Genomic DNA, 23,804 nt, shown 5'->3' on the forward strand with positions numbered 1-23,804 from the left:
GAGATGGATCTTTCCAGTATCATTTTGCATCCCAGAATAATGAGGAATTATTTAGGCCTAATAACTCTGTGTGCATGCTTACTTTTAGAGCTTTTGGATAGAGTAATATTTTTCACCATTATGCGGCTGAATGTAATATACGTACAAAGCACAGTCAACTCTTGCACAGTGCTGCCCTGGAATTATAAAGGACTCTAAATTTGTTCTCTATTTCTTCCTTATGAGCCTTAATCTTATCCAGAAGAAATTTAGACAGTATCCTCAAACTGATGTCCTTTTTCCCCACGTGAACTGGCACAGAGCAGTTGAGGAGAATGATACATAAGTTACCTACTTCTGAAGATAACTAAGATAGTAGTATGCTCTGTTTTATATCTTTTATCTCCTAGAATGATAAAATACCATATTACTTTGGCAAACGTATTACCCAAGCCTATTGTCTCTTTCAGCTTTTGACTTTTAGTATGATTTCTTTGGGTATCTTGCCTTTTTTCCATGCTTAAGATTAGATTGCCAACAATTCTTAATTTTATTAATCATGATTTTATTTATTCTAATATTTAAGCCAATATGTTAAACATATATTCTGTTCATTAGATGCCAATATATAAAATTCTACATATACCATATCTCTGTGAAATAGAAAATAGTGCAGAAACTTAGACACATGTTTATTTGTTCATTGGCACAGATCCCAGTTATGAAGACTGCTTAGCACACAGAAAACAAATTCCCCTGGAGATGCTACTTTTATTAATACTTGCATCATTCACTGTGCCCCTGGACCACTTTCTTCTACACTAGGGAGACAGTCAGTCAGGATATACTTGTTAGGAAGGCTCTTGGAGTAGTGCAGAGATTTGGTACAGTCTTTGTCCTCACAGTACTTATAATTTAGTCAAGGATAAAAGTGATGCAAAAAAATGCAAAGGTTGAGCAATAAAAGGCATTCTATTATTAAGACATATCAGTAGGCACTGTACTATAAGTTCTGTAAAACTTTAGAGGGAGCATCTGTGAAGTGTTGAGATTATTCAGTTGGGACTTCGGACGCAGAGGCTTTAGTTTTAGCTATGTTCCTGGTTGACTCTGTGACCTTCGGTAATCATGTCCCTCCCTGGGATTTAGTTTCTGTATTTATAAAATTAAAATATTGTACAAGATGTTCAATAATCCTCTAATCCATCAGGAAGCTGCAGGTTAAAGTAGGTCTGTAGGGATTTGTTTCCTGGATTTTTAAAAAAATTGTTTTCAAAGGGCACATGGGATTGATTGTCAAGGTTTTCTAGACAGACTCTGTTGACAGGAAAGTAGAAATGGCTATAGTATATTCACCAGACAGTAAGCTGAGGTGTCAAGGGATACACAAAAGTGCTGCATTTTTGGTTTTATAACCATTGCAAAAGATGTTTTGTTTTTAAGACCATTAAAAAAGTTAGGTAATAGGCTGAGTCTCTATCTCCAATACTAGAAATTATTCTAAAACTAATTGAGCATCATAGAATGGAATTGGAAGAGAGAATATAATTTTTAAAACTGAAGTTCATTGAATCTAAAGTAATTACTACATGAAGAGGATTTTAGGAGGTAATAATAGTAGTCCCCTCTCCCTTCCCAAGTTCAGAATCAACTGAATGATAGGCATAGTGAAAAGGTAGATGAAGAATAAATAGTTTTATTATTAATAAGAGCTGAATTGCACATCATTTAAATGTATAGCCACAAATATTTTTCTTATTCTCAATTAGCTGAGAGCACTTTGTCCCAGCCCCTGCCACCCAGGAACATTTGTCAGTGTTGGGTCGGGAAGATCCCCTGGAGGAGAGCATGGAGAATTCTTGCCTGGAGAATCCCATGGACAGAGGAGCCTGACGGGCTACAGTCCATAGGGGTCGCAAAGAGTGGGAGACAACTGAAATGATTTAGCATGCACCGAGACATTTTTGGTTGTTGTAACTGGGAAAGGAAGCTGTTGCCACTAGTGAGAGATGCCAGGGATGCTGCTAACCAACTACAACATGAAGGGCAGCTCTACACAATAGAGAAATATGAATTATCTGCTCTAAAATGCCAACACTGCCAAGGTTTAGAAACCTTGTTATACATTAGACAATCTTGCTCACAACCCTCTATCCCCAACCCCCAATTAAATCAAAGGTTTAATAGAAAACCTTTAATCTCAGGTTTTCAATTAAACTTGAAACTCAGTAATTTCAGATTTCCTCTGTAGGACTGGCAGAGAGTTGTAAGGATGACAGACTGAAGACGGAATTTCTTCCTTTCCTCCCTCCACTCCTATTGCTCGTTGCAGACCCTTAGATCTGTTGTAACACTGAAATGAGAATGCCCTGTCTCAAACTGATCAGTTAAACAAGAGTGGGAGGAATGAAAAAAACCAATAATGATATTCTAATGAAACTACCTCGTGGAAATTTGAAGCAAAGGAAATAAGTTGGGCTTTTTGGTGTTTTTTCTTTTTTGTTTTCCGTGACAAGTTTGGAATGATTAGTAACTCCTATGCTAGCCTTGTCTTATGGCTTCCCATGGTTATCTAAAATCATGGCTCTCCAAACTTGAGCCCTACACAAACGTAGAGGCTTTCTTTACATGTCACAGAGGTTCAGGCAGAAACTATAGAAGAAAACTGACAGCAAAAAGTCGATTTCCTTGCATTGATTTGGGGAGAAATGGGGGGTTTACTAGGTGGCACTAATGGTAAAGAACACGCCTGCCAATGCAGGAGAGGCAAGAGACGCGGGTTCAATACCTGGGCGGGGAAGATCCCTTGGAGAAGCGCACAACAGCTTGCTCTAGTTTTCTTGCCTGGAGAATGCCATGGACAAAGGAGCGTGGCAGGCTACAGTCTATTGCGTTGCAAAGAGTTGAACATGACTGAAGCGACTTGTCACGCATGGTAGAGAAAAGATCACAGCTTCCTTTAGTCGCGTTTGGCACCTGTAACTTTGTTAACTAGTCAGCAGATACGATCTTCTTTTAGTTTACCTGATAGTCAAATATAGTTTCCATATCCAAAACCAGGTTATATTTATCACGCCATTCCTGAACTAGGGTGGTACTTTTAGGTCCCAGTGGTTTGCTTCATGGTTGTCTCTTTAATTTAAACTGAATGCCTTTTCAAAGGCATGCTCATATTTATTATTTTGAAAAGAGTTCTTAAATTATTAAATGTTAAACATCTGTTTAATGAAAGAATGGATAAGTGAACAAATGAGTGTAAATAACATAGAGGTAGATTGTGAACAGTCTTTAGAGACAGAAAATTTGTATTTGAAATAAGAGAATATAAATGACATGAAGGCTTTAATCAGTTTAACAATATAATGGAAGACGTGTTTAGAAAGGAATTTAGCATTTATTGGGTATCAGTATTTTTTCAAGTATATTGCAAGGTGAAAATTATTGTGACATTTTTTTTCCCCTAGAGGAGACAGAGGCTTTAAAATGTCAATAAAATTGAGGTAAATTTTTACACTTATTTCAAGTTAGTAAAACAATCTGAGATAATGATAATAGAGTGATGGTAATCATTAAAAGAAGACAAGAAAGGGCCTTCCCTGGAAACCTAGTGGTGAAGATTCTGCATTTCCAATGCAGAGGAAGCAGGTTCTATCCCTGGTTGGGCAACTAGGATCCCGCATATTGCGTGGCCAAAAAATAAAAGACAGGGACTAGCTTCTGTGTTGGTGAACACATCACAGTGCTGGGAGGGCGAGAGCTGGAAAGAGCATGGAAGCTTTGTACCTCTCCCTGCAAACCTTGCCTTCTGCATCTCTTACATTTGCCTGTTCCTGAGTTGTATGCATCATTTAAAAATAATTAAATATGTAGGAGGTGCAATGGAAAGGCAAGATAGTCTTGACTCTAAGCCTGCCCCTAGCACTATATAGTGGGAGACTTTGTACAAGTACTAACTTCTCAGTTTCCTCACTAGGAAAATGTGAATAGCGGTGCTGTGCTCACAGGCAAATTCTAAAGAAGAAAGGAGAGTGTGAACATAGTACGTCTAGAACTGAGAAGGAGCTTAGCAGATGGCCAGTTGACACTGGCTGTAAAGAACTCAAAGCTCTTCCCACAATTTGCTTTTTCCCCTAAGTTCTACAAAGGGAAGCAGAAGGCTCATCATGTGATGTGAAGAAAGATGACATGTTTGCAAGTATCTGCCATGAATCATTGACAGGCATAGGGCTTGCCCCAAAACAAAACGGCAATTTTATGGGGGATTTAAACAAGGGCGGCACAGCACCCACCCCCATTTGATGCCCCAGTTCTCCCAGAATCTCAGAGCAGAAAACATCAAACAATTTGCTCAGGGTGATATCTGGAGCCTAGGATGGAGCCCATCTCAGCACCCAATCTCGTGAGCCTTTTGCCACCTGTGAGCCAGGACCAGAATCTGGAGAGAAAGGGATGCAGACCTCACTAAGCTGATTTCATTGTCAAGATTAATCAGGAGTAGGGGGGAGAGACAGGCACAAAACCCTGCTCCCTTCCTGGGACCGTTTTCTCCAAAAAAATAAGGGTCTTGCATTTTATTGGGAGAGGTGCAACAAAGCCTATTGTGTTCAGGAAACAGACAAAGACCAGTGGCATCATAAAGAGAAAAAGTCTACCCCAGTATTTAGGGCAGAAGAAAACCTTGGGGGAAAGCAACTGCCATGCTGTAAGAATACTCAAGCATCTCTGTGGTGTGGCTCATGTGGTGAAAATCAGAGACCTCTGGCCAGAAGCCATCATCACTGCCATCCCTACAGGAAATCCGCCTTCCAAGTGGCACCCTTATAACAGGTGGCACTAGTGGTAAAGAACAAGCCTGCCAATGCAGGAGGCGCAAGAGACGCGTGTTCAATCCCTGGGTGGGGAAGATCCCCTGGAGGAGGAAATGGCAATCCATTCTAGTTTTATAAAATCATCTAGAAAGTGCTAATTGACTGAAAGCAAGTACTGATTCTGTGCTATGGAGGAATAATACTAGGATTGTCTTTGACCTAGAGGTATGAAGAAGTATGCTTGAATGTTAGAAGTTAGATCTTTGAAGATGAACAACAGGGAATTCCAGTCAGAGAAGACAGTTGAATATTCGAAGTTCCAAATAGATGCACAGCATATATTTGAATTTGACTACATACAGGTTACATGAAGGAGATTAATGTAAAATAAGAAAATGAACTTAGATAGCAATTATAGAACTTTCCAGAGAGGTTACTCCTCTTTGTTTACTTCTGTTTATAGTTTCTGAGCCAACAATGGATGGATATTTGCTATGTTTAATACATTGGGAGAATATAAAGAAATTCTTTGTAGATTAAGACCAGGAAGTGCAGATTTTGGTAAAGATGATGAAATGAAGACCACTCTTCTAAATGTTAATTTGATTTGAAAGAAGTAGAAGCTGGTGCTATAGGATAATGCCATTTTTTGTTGTTGTTGTTCTGGAACTGGTTAACTTTTACCAAATTGTTACGTGAAAGTCAAAAGGACATAAAAGACATATGTTCCATCTACTCTAATCCTTTTAGAAGCTAGAATTTCTCTCAGCCACTGCAACACCTAACTAGTACTTAGCATTTGTCTTGACTCTGGGAATGATTTTCTTTCTTTGCATATTCACTTTTACACATTTTGGTGATGAAAGTTGATGGCATTACTATCTTATTGTTATCCTTTCGTTGTCTCATGCAAAGCTTTCCTTTTTATTATGTATTATTATATCTATTTGTGACAGGATAAAGAAAAGTTAAAGAAGTATTAATATTCTAATATTGACTAAAATTAACCTACCTAATTTGCTTCAAAAAGCAACCCAGAAAGTAGACCCTGTGTGGCTTTTCACAATCATAATAAATTGGTATCAGAATTTGAAGTCCACATATATTGGGACTAGTAAACAAAAACAGCACATGAGTATAAATTGTGTAAAAGTGAATCTATTCATTAAACACTTATTCAACTATCAGTCCACTGATTCTTGCCCTTAAGAATCTTATGAAAAAGAAACTCAAGAATCATGGAATTTCCCATTTGGAAGTACCATAAGAAGCATATTATTATTATCCCTTCATCTTATAGATGAGGAAATAACAGCACATATATTCTGTACTATTTTGCTTACAGCAGTTATGGTTGGTCAGATGAAATTAAATGTATTGGCTTCAGAAAACCTCTTCTTTCCACAATTTCCATTGTGTTCAGAACCAAGGCTATGGGTAGAAGATATCATGGCAATTAAAATCCATCTTTGGTGCCTTTGTTCTTTGTTGTCTCCAAACTTTCTTCCCATTGTTCCTTCCTCCCGCTTCATCTCCATTTTTCTTTTATGATAATATTTCATTTATCAAGATCAAGGTCAACTGTCAGCTCCTGTGAAGCTTTCACAAACCATCCCCTTCTTATTATAAAATGTGTGAATTCCTGGCAGTAGCTCTCGGATAGGTTGTGTGCTCCTTGAGTGCAGTTACTATGCATTTTTAAGCTTCATATTTACAACATCTAAAACAGTGTCAGGGCTTCCCTGGTGCTAGTGGTAAAGAACCCGCCTGCCAGTGCAGGAGACTTAAGAGTTGCAGGTTTAATCCTTAGGTCAGGAAGATCCCCTGGAGGAGGACATGAGAACCCACTCCAGTATTCTTGCCTGAAGAATCCCATGGACAGAGGAGCCTGGCAGGCTACAGTCCACAGAGTGGCAAAGAGTCGGCCACGACCGAGTGACTTAGCATGCACACACGCAAAACATTGTCAGCCACATAGTATACATCCAATAAAATTGTAACTGGTTCAGTATTTTAGCAAATATTTTAATGCCATGTACCATGTATTTAGTTGGAAACACAAAAGACATTTCCTATTCATCTTCAGATTACAGATTGGTGGGGAAATCAAGCAAGCACATCAAAGGTTATGATAAGAGCTCTACAGGGAACCAACAGTTTGTTTAGAAAGGGAATAACAGGGCTAATGGGTGGTAAGGACAGTCTTCTCCCAAGAAATGATAGTTAAGTTGAAATTGAAAATAAAAGAAAGAGCCATTGAACAAGAGCAGCAAGTGTTTTAGTTATGAAAAGAAAGCTACTGTGGCTTGGGTCTATCATGCAAGGAGTCAGGTGGAGTTTGAAGAAGAGGGCAAGTATCTTTCCGGTCATGGGAGGAGACTGCATCCAATTTTAAGAGAATTAGTGGAAAGTCATCGAAAGCCTCTTTCTATATTGTAAAGAATAGATGGCAGTGATCTAGAGACAATGAAGACAGATCAATTAGAAATCAATGGTAGATGTCTAGGCAGATGATAGTTTACTGGACAGTGATGATTGCAACAATAAGGGAGTATGCATAGTCGAGTGGCTTCCCAGGTGGCAGGAGACTTGGGTTCATTCCCTGGGTCAGGAGGTTTCCCTGGAAAAGGAAATGGCAACCCACTCCAGGATTCTTGCCTGGGAAATCCCATGGTCAAAGGAACACGTGGGTTGCTGTCTGTGGGGTCGCAAAGAGGAGGACGCGGCTTAGTGACGAAGCAGCAGCAGCAACATTCACAGTATAATCAACAGAATTTGTCAGGGGGTCAAACAGGGAGCTCAAGGGAAGGGAGGAACCCATCGTGATTTACACTTCTCTGGTTTGAGTACTACTGGATAATGGGCCATTCACATAGATGGGGTGGCCTATTTAAAAAAACAAAAGATTGTGTAGAATCAAGGCTAATGATGCAATCATTGAAAATATTAGAAATAATCTAGTTTCAGGTCTCGATTCAGAAGAATGATTTAATGTCATTAAGGATGGGGGTTTATAGTACTGGAGAAGGAAATAGCAACCCACTGCAGTATTCTTGCCTGAAAAATCCCATGGACGGAGGAGCCTGGTGGTCTACAGCCAACGGCGTCGCAAAGAGTTGGACACAGCTGAGCAGCTAACACAACATTTAGCCTTTGCTGTGTGCCTGGTCCTGATGTTAAATGAGTCACAAAAATTAGAGAAAATTTTTCAGCTATAGGTTCATTTTCAGTCCTAGTTTGTAAATTAAGAGATTGAAATGTAAAGAACTTCGGTGATCTTTCCAGAGTCAGAAGCTAAAGGGTGGCACAGTCAAGACTTGAGCCTGGATAGATCCTTCTGCCTTCAGAAATGATTGCTCTCTCTCCCTAGGCTTTACTGCCTCTTGTTAAAAAGTTGATGCATTTTTGTATATCCGTTGCCAAATAAAATTCTTATGTCTTTACTTGTTCCTTTGTCTTGTTAGAATACCATTCAAGTCACTAAAATTGAGAATTCAATTACTTGTGTGATTGAATCAAATCAGCTAGCAATCTAGTTGAAGGATCTCCCTAGCAGGGTGATAAAGCAGATTCTGCAGCTGGAGGAGGGGGACGAGGGTATTTTCCTTTTGTGTGCTGGAAGTCTCTTGTCACCAACACTTTGTGGTGGCAGGTGTCTCTGCCATTTGCTAAGATCTGTGAGGTGATCTGGCTCTGTTGTGCCTATTAAAATGTTCAGTGCCCTGCAGAGAATTGAGTAAATCCCTTAATCTCAGGATTTACCAAGAGAAAATAAAATAATTCATTTAAAAAAGGGTAACTCCCAGTGTGAAAAAAAAAAAATTGTACTTCCAAGTAATCGTTAATAATTAAGAGCATTCAGTTTTCTCCTGTACTAAAATTGGCCACCTATGATGGACAATGAACTGGGAATTCATAGATGTGTTTTGCTGGATATGGCAAGCTTCCCTACCTAATACTTTTACAGGGAAACGTATATTCCCGGAAGTACGCTAGTCCTAACAGAGCATTAATGGACTTATTCAAGGATTAGCAAACTAATGTGGTTATTGGTTACTTAATGATGATTCAATCCCTTCACTGCTTTTAATTTCTTAACTAGTGTTTCTGAAAATGCTGAATGTGAGTTGGAGGCAGATTTATCTGGGGAGTATACATGTTCAGGCAACTTGAGCAAATCATGTAGCAGTTCTGTGATTTGGGTTATTGTCTTTAATTATCTTTAATCCATTCTTTACATTTGAATTCACATCAGCCCTCCAGACATTTATTCACCTAGCAGACCTGCCCTCCCATAGGCCAAGTCTTGTTAGATTCTAGGGAGGCAAAAATGAATACAATTTAGCCCCCTTTTCACAAGAAGCTAACTCTAGCAGTGAAGTAAACAAATCAAGAAGTAATAATAATAAAATATGATAGTTTCTTGAAGAGATTCGGCCATAAAATACTGTGTAAACTTTAACTTAGAACGAGGGGATGTGGTTTGGCAAGTAACATTACTGGCAAATGAAATCTTCATAGAGGATATGTCATTTGAGTTGAAAATTAGAGAATGGATTAGCATTTCCCTGCTAGAAAAAGAGAAGATGGGTTTTAGAAGATGGGGAACAGATTTTATAAGGATTTTAAAAGTGATAGCTCATGATGTCTTTGGAGCTACTGGACGTGGAGATGGCAGAAGGTGAGGCTGGGTAAAGAATCTGAGGCTGCCTGTAGAAAAATGTATGTACTATCTTGAGGAGTTTGAAATTCGCGGTGCTAGTGAAGAAGGTTTATGAAAAGGCTTTTAAAGATTAATCTGTGTTTTAAAAAGAGAATTCAGGATAAAATTGAATGATTTGGAGGAAGAGACTCTGTTAGACATTGAGCTATGAACAGAGATACATAGTATTAATATTTAAGTGCCCAAATTAGGGGACAAACTATAGTCCATCTGGCTTCAAATTCCTTGTGATTTATACTATCCCTCCCTACCTCAAAAAACTTACTGTCCCCGGTGTGGACTGAACACACAAGGTCACAGAGACAGACTGGAGTAAGCACACATCATTTCAGCCACCCCTTGTGTAAATATGCACACCTTCCCTGGAATATCCTGGACCCGTCATTCTGGAAGAAACTCCCTTCATCACAGGTGAAATTAACATGACATGATATGCAAACAGTGCTGCTGTTTATAGGTCCTTTAATTTTAACTGAACAGCAATAAAAACTTGTTTCCCTGGCTTGTTTCAGCCTTTATTTTTTCAAGGGTCCTACAGCAGAAAAACTTTTTAGTTTGCTAAGCAAATTGTCTTTCTCGTTCTTGGAGAAAGAAATCAGTTCTGCAGCAGCTTTTGGTATGTTTCCACTATTCCAAAGGCTGGAAGACCTCATGAGGCCTTATAGCTGAAGTGCCTATTCTTGGTCTACCCAAAGCTCCTTTGATGCCTAGAGAAGTCAAAGCATAATTAATCATAAAATGAGAGGCTCATTCTTATGGAGAACAGCTATGTGAACCCGATAACCTGTCCTTCTGGAGAGCTACTGAAATGAGCCCAAATTATCCAAATGAAAATATTTGCAAAAGTTTTAAGAGGTGGTTGCAGCACTTCAACTGGGTAGGACCCACACTGAGGTGCTGGACGTGAAGGCGGACAGGAGAGACAGATGTGAGAGGTACTGTGGGACTTGGTAATCTACTGCCTATCGCGCTTGAAGAAGAAGAAGAATCAAGATGGTTTCATCTTTGGGATTTCCCTGGTGGCCCAGTGGTTAAGAATCCACTCTTTCAATGCAGGGGGTGTGGTTTTGGGAACTAAGATCCCACATGCCACTCGGTATGGCCAAAAATAAATATATATATATTTTTAAAGATGCTTTCATCTTTAACTGTGATAGAATACTCAGAGAGAAGAACAGGAGAGGGTGAGTATACTTTGAGATACATTGGTGTACTTCCAAATAGATAGATCTCTTACTAGAGCTGAACAGCGGACTGTGAAGCCTGAGAGAGGTGAATCAGTGTGAGATATTTGGGATTCATCAGTCTGTAGAAATTGGTTGAAGAAACAGCAATGGATGAAATATTGCAGAGAAAGTATGTGAGAAGAGGATCAGAAACAAAACATTGAGTCACACTGATGTGTGTGGATGAGCCAGTGGAAAAGGAGCAATTATTAAAATATAGCTAAATAACTTGAATATCATTGATGAATTTGAATAGTATCATTGATGAATGTAGTGATAAACAGTACTAAATGCTACAAAATATTGTAGGTGGCTTTATTTTTTCATGATGAAGGAAAATTGAGAATATTAGTCAAAGAAGGAAAAGAACCCCAAGAAGGGGAGCGATTGAATATGAGAAATGGCATTTATTTTTTGGATCAAATAAATATCTTTAAGGAAGTGTGAAAGAGCCTAAAGGGAGGATACTTAGCACTTTCACTATGACAGGAAGAAAAAGACAGGCGAGATGGTTATAACAGGGAACAGACATTGGTGTCATATAGACTTATTGGCTTTGTAGCTGTGCTAATCATTTGGGGAACAATTGCATAACTTCTCTGGGTCTCAGTCTCTTTTTCACATTATCAAGATGTCTCCTTCATAGTGTTTGAGATTCATGATAACAAAGGTTGAGCTTTTGTACCAGCTCCTCCCTTTTTCCTGGATCACTTGTTCCCCAGAGAGGCAACTGCCTATTTTCTTCTTATCCAAATGAGTCTTCAGGCTGAGTCCCCCAGCTTCAGGTAGCTTCTTCCCCTCTCTCTTGTCCTCTAGCTCATCACTCAGATTTTCTTTGTAGCACCCTTTCCCATCCAAAATGACCTCGTCTGCATGTCTTTTTGTGATGATTTATATTTTCCTTGTTTAGTGTCTGTTTTACCTATTAGAATATATTCATGGTAAGAGCAGGGTTCCCTGGAGACTCAGCAGTAAAGAACCTGCCTGCCAATGCAGGAGACTCAGGTTCGATCCCTGGGCCAGAAAGATTCCCTGGAGAAGGAAATGGCAACTCACTCCAGTATTCTTGGCTGGGAAACCCCATGGACAGAGGAGCCTGGTGGGCTACAGTCTATAGGGTTGCAAAAGAATTGGACACGATTAGCAACCAAACAACAATGGTAAGAGCAGAGACTTAAACTCATTTGTCATTCAGTTCCCTACCCCCAGGGCCCTTAGGCACAATTCAGTTCACTAAATATTAGATGAAACTATTCATAAAAGGTAGTTATTGGGGCGGAGAAGGCAATGGCACCCCACTCCAGTACTCTTGCCTGGAAAATCCCGTGGACGGAGGAGCCTGGTAGGCTGCAGTCCATGGGGTCGCTAAGAGTCGGACACGACTGAGCGACTTCACTTTCATTTTTCACTTTCATGCATTGGAGAAGGAAATGGCAACCCACTCCAGTGTTCTTGCCTGGAGAATCCCAGGGGCGGGGGCTGCCGTCTATGGGTTCGCACAGAGTCGGACACGACTGAAGTGACTTAGCAGCAGCAGCAGCAGTTTATTAGGGGAAGGAGAAATTAGAGGTTTGAGATTAAGAGATAACACGTGCTAATCATGCTAATTTGCTTCAGTTGTGTCCGACTCCTTGTGACCCTATGAACCATAACCCACCAGACTCCTCTGTCCATAGGATTCTCCAGGCAAGAATACTGGAGTGGGTTGCCATTTCCTTCTCCAGGGTATCTTCCTGACCCAGGGATGGAACCTGCATCTTTTACATCTCCTGAGTTGGCAAGCAAGTTCTTTACCTCTAGTGCTACTGTATATAAAATAAATAGTCAACAAGGACCTACCGTCCAGTGCAGAGAACTATATTCAATATCTTGTAATAACCCATAATGGAAAAGAATATGAAATAAAGAGTATAACTTAGTCACCTCGCTACACACCTTAAACTAATACATTTTAAATTACTATATTTCATTATTTTTAAAAAGTAGTCATTATTATTCTGAAATTGTGAGGGAAAAGGAGTTGACAGGTTAGGAGACAGCTATACCCTGAGTTAAAATATAGAGGATAGGACTGCAAATCTAAGCAGATATGTGTTTGGAACTTTTTGCTCAACAAGGTATGGTTGTGGATAGAGTGATATATTTTCCCAGTCTACTATAGGATTCTTTTATGTCCAGCCAAAGTCACCAAGGCTGTCTTGTCATTACTTCTTTGCCTTTAATTAACAAAAAGTCTCTTTAAAAAAATTATACATGTATCCCATTTATTTGCTTCTATATAATGTTACTAATGATGGCTAACAATTTTTGTTTTTATATTTGCAAGGCCCAGGCACCTTTAAGCACTGTACATATGTGACCTCCTTTATTCCTCTCAGCAATCCTATGAGGACAGTAGTGTAATTATCCCATTTTACAGATGAGAAGGCTGAGGCACGGAGACAAATAAGATGCCCAAGGCCACATAGCTAAGAGCAAACCCAGGCAGTTTGACTGTGGAGCCCATACCCTTAAGCACTGAGCAATATGGCCTTTCAAGACCTCATCCTTCCATCCTAAAGAAATATGAGTGTCTTTTTTTGTTTTTGTCAAAGGCAGACAAAGCTGTTCGTCAGCTAGTTAGACAAAGCAGGTCAGAGTGTCCTGCCAGGGAAATGTCCTGGGAGAAATTGTCCTGTCAGGGAACAAACCTGGAAGGAATTTTCCTCTTAAGGAAAGGAATACTTGATTTAATCAATCAAGTAAATCAAGTATTCCTAAAATCATTACCTTTCCCCGCCGTCACATTGGCAATCCCTTCCAATTTAAGGTTACTTAAAAATTAATATCCTATTTACCCCGTTTTTCAGGTAATTTAATAAATATTCTGGGCTCAACCCTGATCACCTTATAGAAAATCCACCTGTGCTCCTTAGGTTGCCTGACATGGTGACAGGATATTCAGTTTTGCAATGATGAACTTTGATTTGTCTTATGTAATATCTGATATATGACTTCTTAGAATGCTTATGCTTAATGCTTTGCTTACAACCCAAAACACTGGTTATAAATTTCAGCCCTATCTCTTCTTTTCCTATTCATTTTCTCCAGTGATTTGCTCCAGCTCCTTTTCATTTTTTCCCAATATATTTTAGGTTATATTGACCATCAAGAAATCCTTATTTGGAGTCAATTTCAAGTCTAATTAATTCTTCATTTCCTTAAAATTTACACAAAGGAAACTTATGAAAAAGAAGTAAAGTTTTTTCAAGTTATCTTTATCAGTATGCTTACACATCAGTTTCTTAAACTCGGGGGTAATGGATCACTATTGATTATTCTAAAATTAGATTTGTTTTGCATCACGACAGTGCTGTGGTCTGCAGGTGTGTAGAAGTGTAGCGAGTTGGTAAAAACTACTGACTCTGGAGCCAGGCTGCCTAGGTGTACATCCTTAAGTCTGTGTACTAGCTGTGTGACCTTGGGCAAAGTACTTAACCTCTCTGAGCCTCAACGTTGTTTGATGTAAAATGGAGATAATGCTATCTTTAAAGTTGTTGCGAAGACTATGGGTTACTTGATTAACATAGGTAAAGTATTTAAAACCGTGTCTGGAACTTGGAAAGCTCTGTGTAAGGCTGGTTTTTTTGTGTTCTTGATTCTGTTTTAAATTAGGAAAAAATAGCTTTCCTTGTCACTGTGTTACAAAACTGCTTTCTTAAAAAATATTATTTTCACTCATCTTAACATATCCAAAATTTTAATTCAGTATGATCTGTTTATTTCTTTCTGTATATCATTTATTGATTGTTAAAACTCAGGCCTCTCATATAATGTTTTCATCAGATGACACTGGAAAACAATCTACATAAAGATGTCTTCAATATTTTTTTTGTTTTTGAGTCCAGTCACTCAGTGTTTTCCTCAGGTTAGAATATTTTTAAATTCCTATTTCATTTTAAGGAGTTTATTTTATTTATGTGAAAATATACAAAAGGCAGACATACCAAGTGGTGTGTAAGTATGTTCAGGTGTATAACACGGGTGCTCCTTCACCCACCTCTAACATGTGTGTACTGCCCTCTGCTGGAAAGAGTATTTTTGAAAAATAAAATTGTTAAATTTTTCCTTTTTTTTTTTTTTGATAATTTAAACTGTATCTTTGATTCTATTATTATTTTATTGAGAGTAAATAAATTTACAGTACAAGATTTTTCAAATCCTTTTCAGTGAAAACTAAGAGGGGGGGAGTTACGTTTTTTGTTTGTTTATTTTTTTGTTTGTTTTTCTTTGCTCTTTTCGGATAGATTGGAAAATATGTTCGTAAGCCTTTAAGACTTTTTGTATGGCTAGGTAGAAGTGTTCTCATGTGCCTTTTATTTTGCTGAGGGCAGTTTGTGGCATTTTGTTTGATTTGAACAGCAGCTGTGTGAAGCAAGAAGAGCAAGTATGATTATAATTTGCCAGTGAGAAAACAGAGGCTCAGAGAGGTTAAGTGACCAACCCAAAGTCATTCAGGTTGTCGGTGGCAGATTTGGGACTAGAATTCAAGTCTTTGAATATATTTAATTCTGTGATGCTGATTATTTTTGCAACTCTTATCATATCCTGTGTGTCTTAGAACCTAAAAAACTTTACGTCCTGTTATTGATAAGGCCTGGCCAGATGGCAAGCAGTCAATTTATTAGGTACATTTTAAAACTGAAAAATGTAAAAGAAGCAACTTTTTAAACCTTGAGAAGCAAAATAATAAATGATATCCAGTGCTTTGCACAATAGAGACACCTATTTGCCACATTGAAAGAATATTTTCTCCTATATATAAATACTGTTGCCTTATATTTGATTATTTCTATCCATGTTATACTCAGACAGTTTCGCAAATTTGTGCCAACTTGGAACACTCCATAACTGATCTTGATTTCTACTGGGGTACTCTGTTAACTTACTAGTCTGGCATAATAGGGACTATTGTTAAATAATATTTTTCTTTTGTGAATGATAAATTTAACTTTTTAAAAAGTGCCTTTCTATTTCATCATTTTATAATATAATATTGCTATTGAGAACATGAATTGTGTCCTTTATATTTTTCTCAGCACTGTGCCGATTTTTAAATTTACCAAACAAAAATGAATTTACTAATTTAGGGTGATTATATGTATGTTATGGGCTTCCCTGGTGTCTCAGATGGTAAAGAGTCCTCCTGAAATGCAGGAGACCTGTGTTCGATTCCTGGGTCGGGAAGATCCCCCAGAGGAGGGCACAGCAACCCACTCCAGTATGCTTGCCTGGAGAATTCCATGGGCAGAGAAGCCTAATGGCCTATAGTCCATGGGGTCACATCGAGTTGGACATGGCTGAGTGACTTTCACTTTCATTTTTCATATGTACATTATACTAGCTCAGATATCACAAGCTATTTGTTATAATTGCCACCTTTCATTTATTTTATGACTCTAATAGTTTTCTGACATAAAAGTCTCCCATAGCATTTAAAAATATCATTGTCACTGCTATTCATCCATGGCTATAAGGCCCTCTCTTCCCTGCATCACTTCTCCTCCAGAAATTAATTTAGTTCTTTTTATCTGTTCTTCTTTAGTTTAAAATTATATTGTTCCCCAGTTGTGTGCACTCACTAACATTGAGTTCAACCTCTTTTACATTAAATGCATTTACATTTCAATTATTGATACATTAAGTACATGTTAGGACATCCCCAATGGACCAGTGGGTAAAGAATTCACCTGAAATGCAGGAGACACAGAAGATGTGGGTTCAAGCCCTCTGTTGGGAAGATCCCCTGGAGAAGGAAATGGCAACCCACTCCAGTATTCTTGCCTGGAGAATCCCATGGACAGAGGAGTCTGGTGGGGATCACAAAGAGTTGGACATGACTGAATGACTAAGAACACCTTAAGTACATGTTAAAACTTTGTGTGTGAAGCCTTTATGCTAATTCAGGACAACCGCCTTATGAGAGGTCTCTTGGAATGTCCATGAGTTTCTGTAGATGGCAGGCTTGGCTTGGACATTTACTTATATTGGAATTATTATACTAGAAATGTCTTATCAGATAATCCTTGAAGAAGAGGAGAATTCAGTCTTCAACTAGGCATTATGAAGTATGGCTTAAGGTAACAGAACCTGCCCATGGCCAAGAGGGTCATAAGAAATTACAGCTTTTTGGCCAGCATTCAGTTCTCCTTATATTGACCTGAAATGTTCCCTTTTAGCAGTGAACCCATGGTTTTAGTTTTATTTGCCATAGATATTCAGAGCAAATTGCACCCTTTTTACGTATGGTGGCTATTTTCCTTCTAGGTTTTCTTTTCTGTTTCCTACACTCTTATGTGCTTTAATGTACTTTTCTCCTCACTCTTAAAACTTTTGAGCTGTTGTGTGCATACATTAAATCTTTCAATTCTTACCCCAATCCTATGAGATAGTATTCTTATTCTGTCCATTTGACTGAAACTCAGAAACATGAAGCTTTCTGAGATGTCAAGACAGATGTCAACTGAGACTATTAGTGGCTCATGTCAGGCTCTTAGCCACTACCTCTCTCTCACCACGTTTTATGTGGCCCATTTTCTCGGCTCCTTGCTTAGAGGACTCTGGTTACATTCCTATTTATTGTTGCAGTTGTTGTTTAGTCACTAAGTCATGTCTACTCTTTGTGACTACCTGGACTGAAGCTGGCCAGGCTCCTCTGACCATGGGATTTCCCAGGCAAGAACACTGGAGTGGGTTGCTATTTCCTTCTCTAGGGGATCTTCCCAATCCAGGGATCGAATCCGCATCTCCAGCATTGGCAAAAAAAAGTCTTTACCGCTGAGCCACGAGGGAAGCTCTCCCGTTTGTATACATCTCTTTCATCAGACAGAACAGACAAAACGAACTCAATGCTACAGATGTGCAATGGCCTCTAGTTTAATTGCTTGGGCATGTGCTATCAGCCTGCATACTTGTGCAATGCAAGAGTTAATTACAGATTGTTTTCACTCCTTGGCTTGTCTTGAATAGTAGTTAAATTGGGTCTTAACATTATAAGTGTGTATGTGTGTGTGTGTGAGTTTGTAAATGTATATCTATGTATACATGGGTTACCCTGGTGGTTCAGATGGTAGAGAATCTGCCTGTAATGCAGAAGACCCAGGTTTGATCCCTGGGTCAGAAAGTTACCCTGAAGAAGGGAATAGCAACCCACTCCGGTATTGTTGCCTGGAGAATCCCATGGACAAGGAGCCTGGTGGTCTCCATGTGGTCGCAAAGAGTTGGACACAACTGAGCAACTAACGCTTTCATAATACTGCATTTTTCCACTTAAAAGGACCCTGAATCTTTACTTGGTAAACTACACTTTATCTTCTTTAGTATATATTAGCTTCCCTAGGTCTTATACCTCCATCTTAGTTATTCTTCCCTTTTTTGTTCCATCTAAAAATTCAGTAAGTGTACGTTTACCAGAAGACTTCCCTGGTGGCTCAGACGGTAAAGCATCTGCCTACAATACAGGAGACCTGGGTTCGATCCCTGGGTCGGGAAGATCCCCTGGAGAAGGAAATGGCAACCCACTCTAGTACTCTTTGCCTGGAAAATCCCACGGACAGAGGAGTCTGGTAGGCTACAGTCCATGGTGTCACAAAGAGTTGGACACGACTGAGCAATTTTACTTACTTACCTTTAACCTACATTTAACACTTTGATATTTAAGGTGTTCTGTGTAGTCTGATTAGATTCCTGAAACTTTTTATTTGAGATTTCTTGGTCTGTTTCTTGGTCAGTATGATAAGAAATCCATAAATTTCTTTTTTTTAGAGCATTCTATTATCCTTGAGTTATATTTCTTTTTAAGGCTTCTCTTTATGAGATTTTGCCTATCTTTCCTCTAGGCCTTCTGTCCAAACCTCCTGGGTCTTGAGTTGAATTGAGGTTCATTTTCCATCCCTCTTTCAGTTATTATGACAAATGTTGATTCCCTGTTCCTGAGAATAGCTAAGAACTTTGAATTGTAGCCAGATAAATCCACCTTTCCCATTTCTGCTAGCATTTCCAACTTCCTAGCAATTTTTATTCACACCAATTTTGCACTAGCATAACCAGAAGATAGAAGTCACTTTGCTCTTCTGCATGGTCGTACATTTCAGTCGTGTCCAACTCTTTTCAATCCTTTGGAATATAGCCTGTCAGGCTTCTCTGTCCATGGGATTTTTCAGGCAGGAATACTGGAGCGAGTTGGCATTTGCTCCTCCAGGGGATCTTCCAGACCCAGGGGTCAAACTCGCATCTCCTGTGTCTCTTATGTTGCAGGCAGATTCCTTACTGCTGAGCCTTCAGGGAAGCCAGGAGTCTCTCTAGACTGTCAATAACTGACTGTCAGAATTCTGCATGTTAATTAATCTCTATGGTCTTCATCTTCCTCATCTATAAAAGTCTGTTGGACTATGACCTCTGAGGTTGTGTAAGTCCTAATAGCTATGGTTTTAAAGTATACCAGATTACCTGTAGAAATTTTAATTTAACATTTAAAATTAAATCAAGAGCAGTGACTCAACTTTGCCCCCTCTGAGATTTACCCAGGACTGATATTATATGTACTTGAACAGTCATCTTATCTTAGTAATTCAAATGTGGGAGGATTTCTTTACTGTAGGACTTCTAAGTAATCACTGCCTCAGATGCCCCACTCTTGGGGTGGAGGAGGCATTGGGAGGACCACCCAGATACTGGCCCATAGTAGCACCACAGCCCCTGCACGCCAGCTTCCCTAACGAAAGGTCGCGGCCCTGGTGGTGACAGAGATGCCCTGAAGGACGTGCTGGCTCTTTTTCTTCACGTGGTTGCCATCCCTCTGCTGGCAGATGCTTCACCTGAATCATGGTCTTACTATAGCTTTCGTTTGTTTATTTTTTGGCTGTCCTGGGTTTTCGTTGCTGCAGGCGGGCTTTCTTTAGTTGCGGCAAGCAGGGGCTATTCTCTAGTTGTGGTGCACAGGATTCTGTCATTGCAGTTTCTTCTCTTGTTTTTTTTTTTTTTTTCTGTGTAAATATTTTCTGCCAGGTTTATTGAGGCATAGTTTTCATATTGCAAAATTCACCATAAGTACATAATTCAATGAGCTTTGATAAATGTACATAGTTATCACCACCACAATCAAGATACTGAAAACTTTCAATCACTCCAAAAAGTTCCTTTCAGCCTCACTGCAGGCAAATCCATTCCCTTACACCTAGCCTCTGGCAAACTCTGATCCATTTTCTATTAGTACTATTTTGCCTTTTCTAGAATGCCATATAAAGGGCCCTAGAGCACTTGGGTTTCAGTAGTCAAGGCTCACGGGCTTAGTTGTCCCACGGCATGTGGGATCTTCCCGAAGTGAAGTCAAAGTCACTCAGTCGTGTCCAACTCTGCGACCCCATGGACTATAGAGTCTGTGGAATTCTCCAGGCCAGAATACTGAAGTGGGTAGCCTTTCCCTTCTCCAGGGATCTTCCCAACCCAGAGATCGAACCCAGGTCTCCCGCATTGTAGGTGGATTCTTTACCAGCTGAGCCACAAGGGAAGCCCAAGAATACTGGAGTGGGTAGCCTATCCCTCCTCTAGCAGATCTTCCCGGCCAGGGATCAAACCTGTGTCTCCTGCATTGGAAGGCAGATTCTTAAATGTGACTGCTTTTGATGAATTTTGTCCGTGGATCATAGTACACATGGATTCTTAACACTGCAATAGTTTAATGAAACCCTTTTACAGCCTATTTTCTATGTTCATGATACTACAGGGTTTACAATATCAGTAATTCATATAGCCAGGAATCATTCCAAAGTTAAAAGTAAATTATTTCATTTCAGATATCAGTTTAAACTAAACTACAAAAAAAAAAAAGTGACTTGACTCCTGTATTTGGGATTACATGGCCATTTCCTTAAGTGTCCATCTCCTGAAGTTCTTTGTGTGGCCTTTCTTCTAGTAATTATCTCCTTTGTTTCTAGGTGAATGAAATTTACCATGATGAGTCCCTGGGAGTGCATATAAATGTAGTCCTGGTGCGCATGATAATGCTGGGTTATGCAAAGGTAAAATGTCTTACTATATGTGAACTGTGAACATCAAAGAGTGGGTTAGCAAACAGATTAGTCTACTGAAGCTATAGTAGATATGTCTCACATAGACTCCAGTTGCTCTGAATTGAGAAGAGAAAACTGCCCCATGAATGGAGATCTCTAACTTAGATTAGATAATGAATGATTTTTGTGCTGGTGTCATTTGATGTGTTTACCTCTGTCTAATGGATTTGGAGATAATTATCCTGATTTTAGGTATGACAATATAATGAAAAAAGAGGATTTCCTTAATAGTGAGGGACAGGGAAGCCTGGTGTGCTACAGTTCATTGGGGTCGCAAAGAGTCAGACACAACTGTTCAACTGAACAACACCACCAGCATTAAATTTATGATTGATTTTTTAATCCAAAACATGTATGTTGAGTGCCTGCTCTGTGTCAAATGCTTTCTAGATGCTTCAGATATACCTGTGTGTGTGTGCCAGGCTGTGAAAGTCACTGAGTCGTGTCCAACTCTTTGTGACCCCATGGATTATACAGTCCATGGAGTTCTCCAGGCCAGAAAAGTGGAGTGGGTAAGCTGTTCCCTTCTCCAGGGGATCTTCCCAACCCAGGGATCAAACCCAGGTGTCCTACATTACAGGCGGATTAATAAAATAACAGAGATCCTTACTCTCTCATGATTTCTTAAAAGGAATATTTCACATCTTTCCAATTAATAAAAACGAAGCATACAGTGAATTTTTTCTTAAAGGGCATTAATCTTATAATCTTGAAAACAAAGTGTTGAGTCAGAATACATACAATAGGCATTTTTATGTAGTGTAACTTTAGCTGGCTTTAAAATGGCACTAGTTGGATTCCTGTCCTTGGAAATAATGGAGTGGATGAAATAGTCTCTCCTCTTGAGGAGAAAACATAGGGGAAGTGACTAACTTGGCAGCTTTCCTGTTGCTTAAAATTAAATAACCCCCTCCCATAGTTAATCCTCCTGATTATGGAATACTAATGAAATAGGCATTTAGCAAGAACAGGGGGAAAAGTCCATGTGTTTGCATTTTATTATGTATGGAAACTTACCATTTCTGGTGAAAGGGTGTCATTATCTTTAGTTTCCCCCACAAACCTGACCTCCTTTGTGTCTCCAGCACAGAAGGCAAGTCAGCTCCAGCTGGAGATGTCGAGCGCCTTCAGTTCATTGTTAAAATCATTTCTTTGGAGAAGTATGTGATCAACATATAACAAACCAAACTTTTTTATTAAGAATGTAAACACTGATAAAACCATTTGCTGAAATGTAAGAAAACTCTCAGCCAGTCAGCCAAGTAAGAACTAATTTGAGGTTCCAAATTCAGTTTCTCGTTCCATCAGAACTCCTCAGGGAAGTGTGGCTCCTGGGTTCTTAAAGGATGGGGCCTTTCGCTCTGAACTTTTATCTCCTGACGACAGTGTGATAGTAACTGCATTCCCCAATGGCTCAAGTAGTAAAGAATCCACCTGCGATGGAGGAGATGCAGGAGACATGGGCTTAACCCTGGGTCGGGAAGATCCCCCAGAGAAGGAAATGGCAATCCACTCCAGTGTTCTTGTCTGGAGAATCCCATGGACAGAGGAGCCTGTTGGGCTACAGTCCATAGCGTTGCAAAAAGTTGGACATGTCTGAGCACACATGCACAGTAGGGTCCCCAGGAATGTCACTCCATTTCTTGGAACAGCAGGATATGAGTGCCCCCTCTCTTCATTGCTGTGAGGTTAAAATAACGGGTAATTATTTTTTTCAGTGTGAGGTTTATATAATTTGACTGCTTCTCAAATTATACAAACCAGCTTTGATTAATTTTGAAGCAAAAAAAAAAAAGAAACTGAAGATCTTTGGCTTTAACATTTCTGGAGAAAAAGTCTCCCAAATCTTTCCATCTAGCTTCTGTTATTGTTCTTAATATTTATCTAGATTTTTTACCCAGTTGATTAATGCTGAGTTGCTTCACAGTAGCAAGAAAATTCATCATCACGTATTTCAGTTAATGGTGTCAGCCACCTTTCACACAGATAATGTTGATCATCATAAATGTATCCCTTAGGTGCATTTAGAATTTCCAAATGATATTAGTTATCTAAACAAGCCCCCAATAATATTATTGTACATTATTTAATTACTGTAATCTCAATGTTAATTTCAGAGAAAGTTATTCATTGAAGCCTTTGGGAAAATATTAATATTATGTATGTCTTTAACATATTGTTTTCTCCTAGTCCATCAGCCTCATAGAAAGGGGAAATCCATCCAGGAGCCTGGAGAACGTGTGTCGCTGGGCTTGCCAACAACAAAAATCTGATCCAAATCACTCTGAACACCATGATCACGCAATTTTCTTAACCAGGCAAGACTTCGGACCTGCTGGAATGCAAGGTATTTCCATTACTATGTAGCAGAAAAACTTAAGGGCATGGCTTTTCAAAAGTACAACTGAATCACTGTGCTGTAACACCTGAAACTAACACAACAGTATAAATCAACTATACTGCAACATAAAATTAAATATTTTTAAATCTTAAAAAAAAGAGCAATCCTGAATCAGGGAGTCTGTTCCCATGTTCACATCTCCACCATCACTTTCATCTTTGCCTCAGCCAAGCATACATTTGCTTTCTGCTTCTAGTGACTTCCGTGGAATTCATAATGTTAAATGCCACCTAAATACCATGATATACTATGCTCTCCTTTACAATAATGGGTGTACATTTGGGGTACAGAGGGGCTGCTATAAAATGCAATGCGATTTCCACTGAGTGTTTAGAAGGGGAAAAGAGGTGCCATGGGAAATGTCTGTTGCCGAAGAACTTTCTTCCAAAGTCAGCTTACATCTATCTATCTAATAAACTCTGATGTAGACTTCAAAAAAAAAAAAAAGATTAGACTGACCACTTTCTTTTCAACGTTGATGGAATCTCAGACTCCCTTCATCAGTACCATGATTTGAAGGAACATTCACCACAGCAGAAAGGTAGGGCTTAAGTTGGT

General features: G+C 39.2%; 1 protein-coding gene across 5 annotated transcripts in view; it reads left to right on the forward strand.

Moving 5' to 3' along the window:
- Positions 1-23,804, forward strand: part of ADAMTS3 (ADAM metallopeptidase with thrombospondin type 1 motif 3) — a 270,723-nt gene that overhangs the window by 210,232 nt on the left and 36,687 nt on the right. For 4 of the 5 annotated variants that reach the window (XM_043906510.1, XM_043906511.1, XM_043906513.1 and 1 more), the window contains 2 exons: positions 20,711-20,794; positions 23,036-23,192. In XM_043906510.1, the coding sequence (XP_043762445.1) occupies positions 20,711-20,794; positions 23,036-23,192 (241 nt within the window). The remainder of the gene's footprint in view (positions 1-20,710; positions 20,795-23,035; positions 23,193-23,804) is intronic. The other variant, XM_043906512.1, reaches the window with a different exon arrangement.

This window comes from Cervus elaphus, chromosome 6 (assembly GCF_910594005.1).
Source record: "Cervus elaphus chromosome 6, mCerEla1.1, whole genome shotgun sequence".
NCBI lineage: Eukaryota > Metazoa > Chordata > Mammalia > Artiodactyla > Cervidae > Cervus > Cervus elaphus.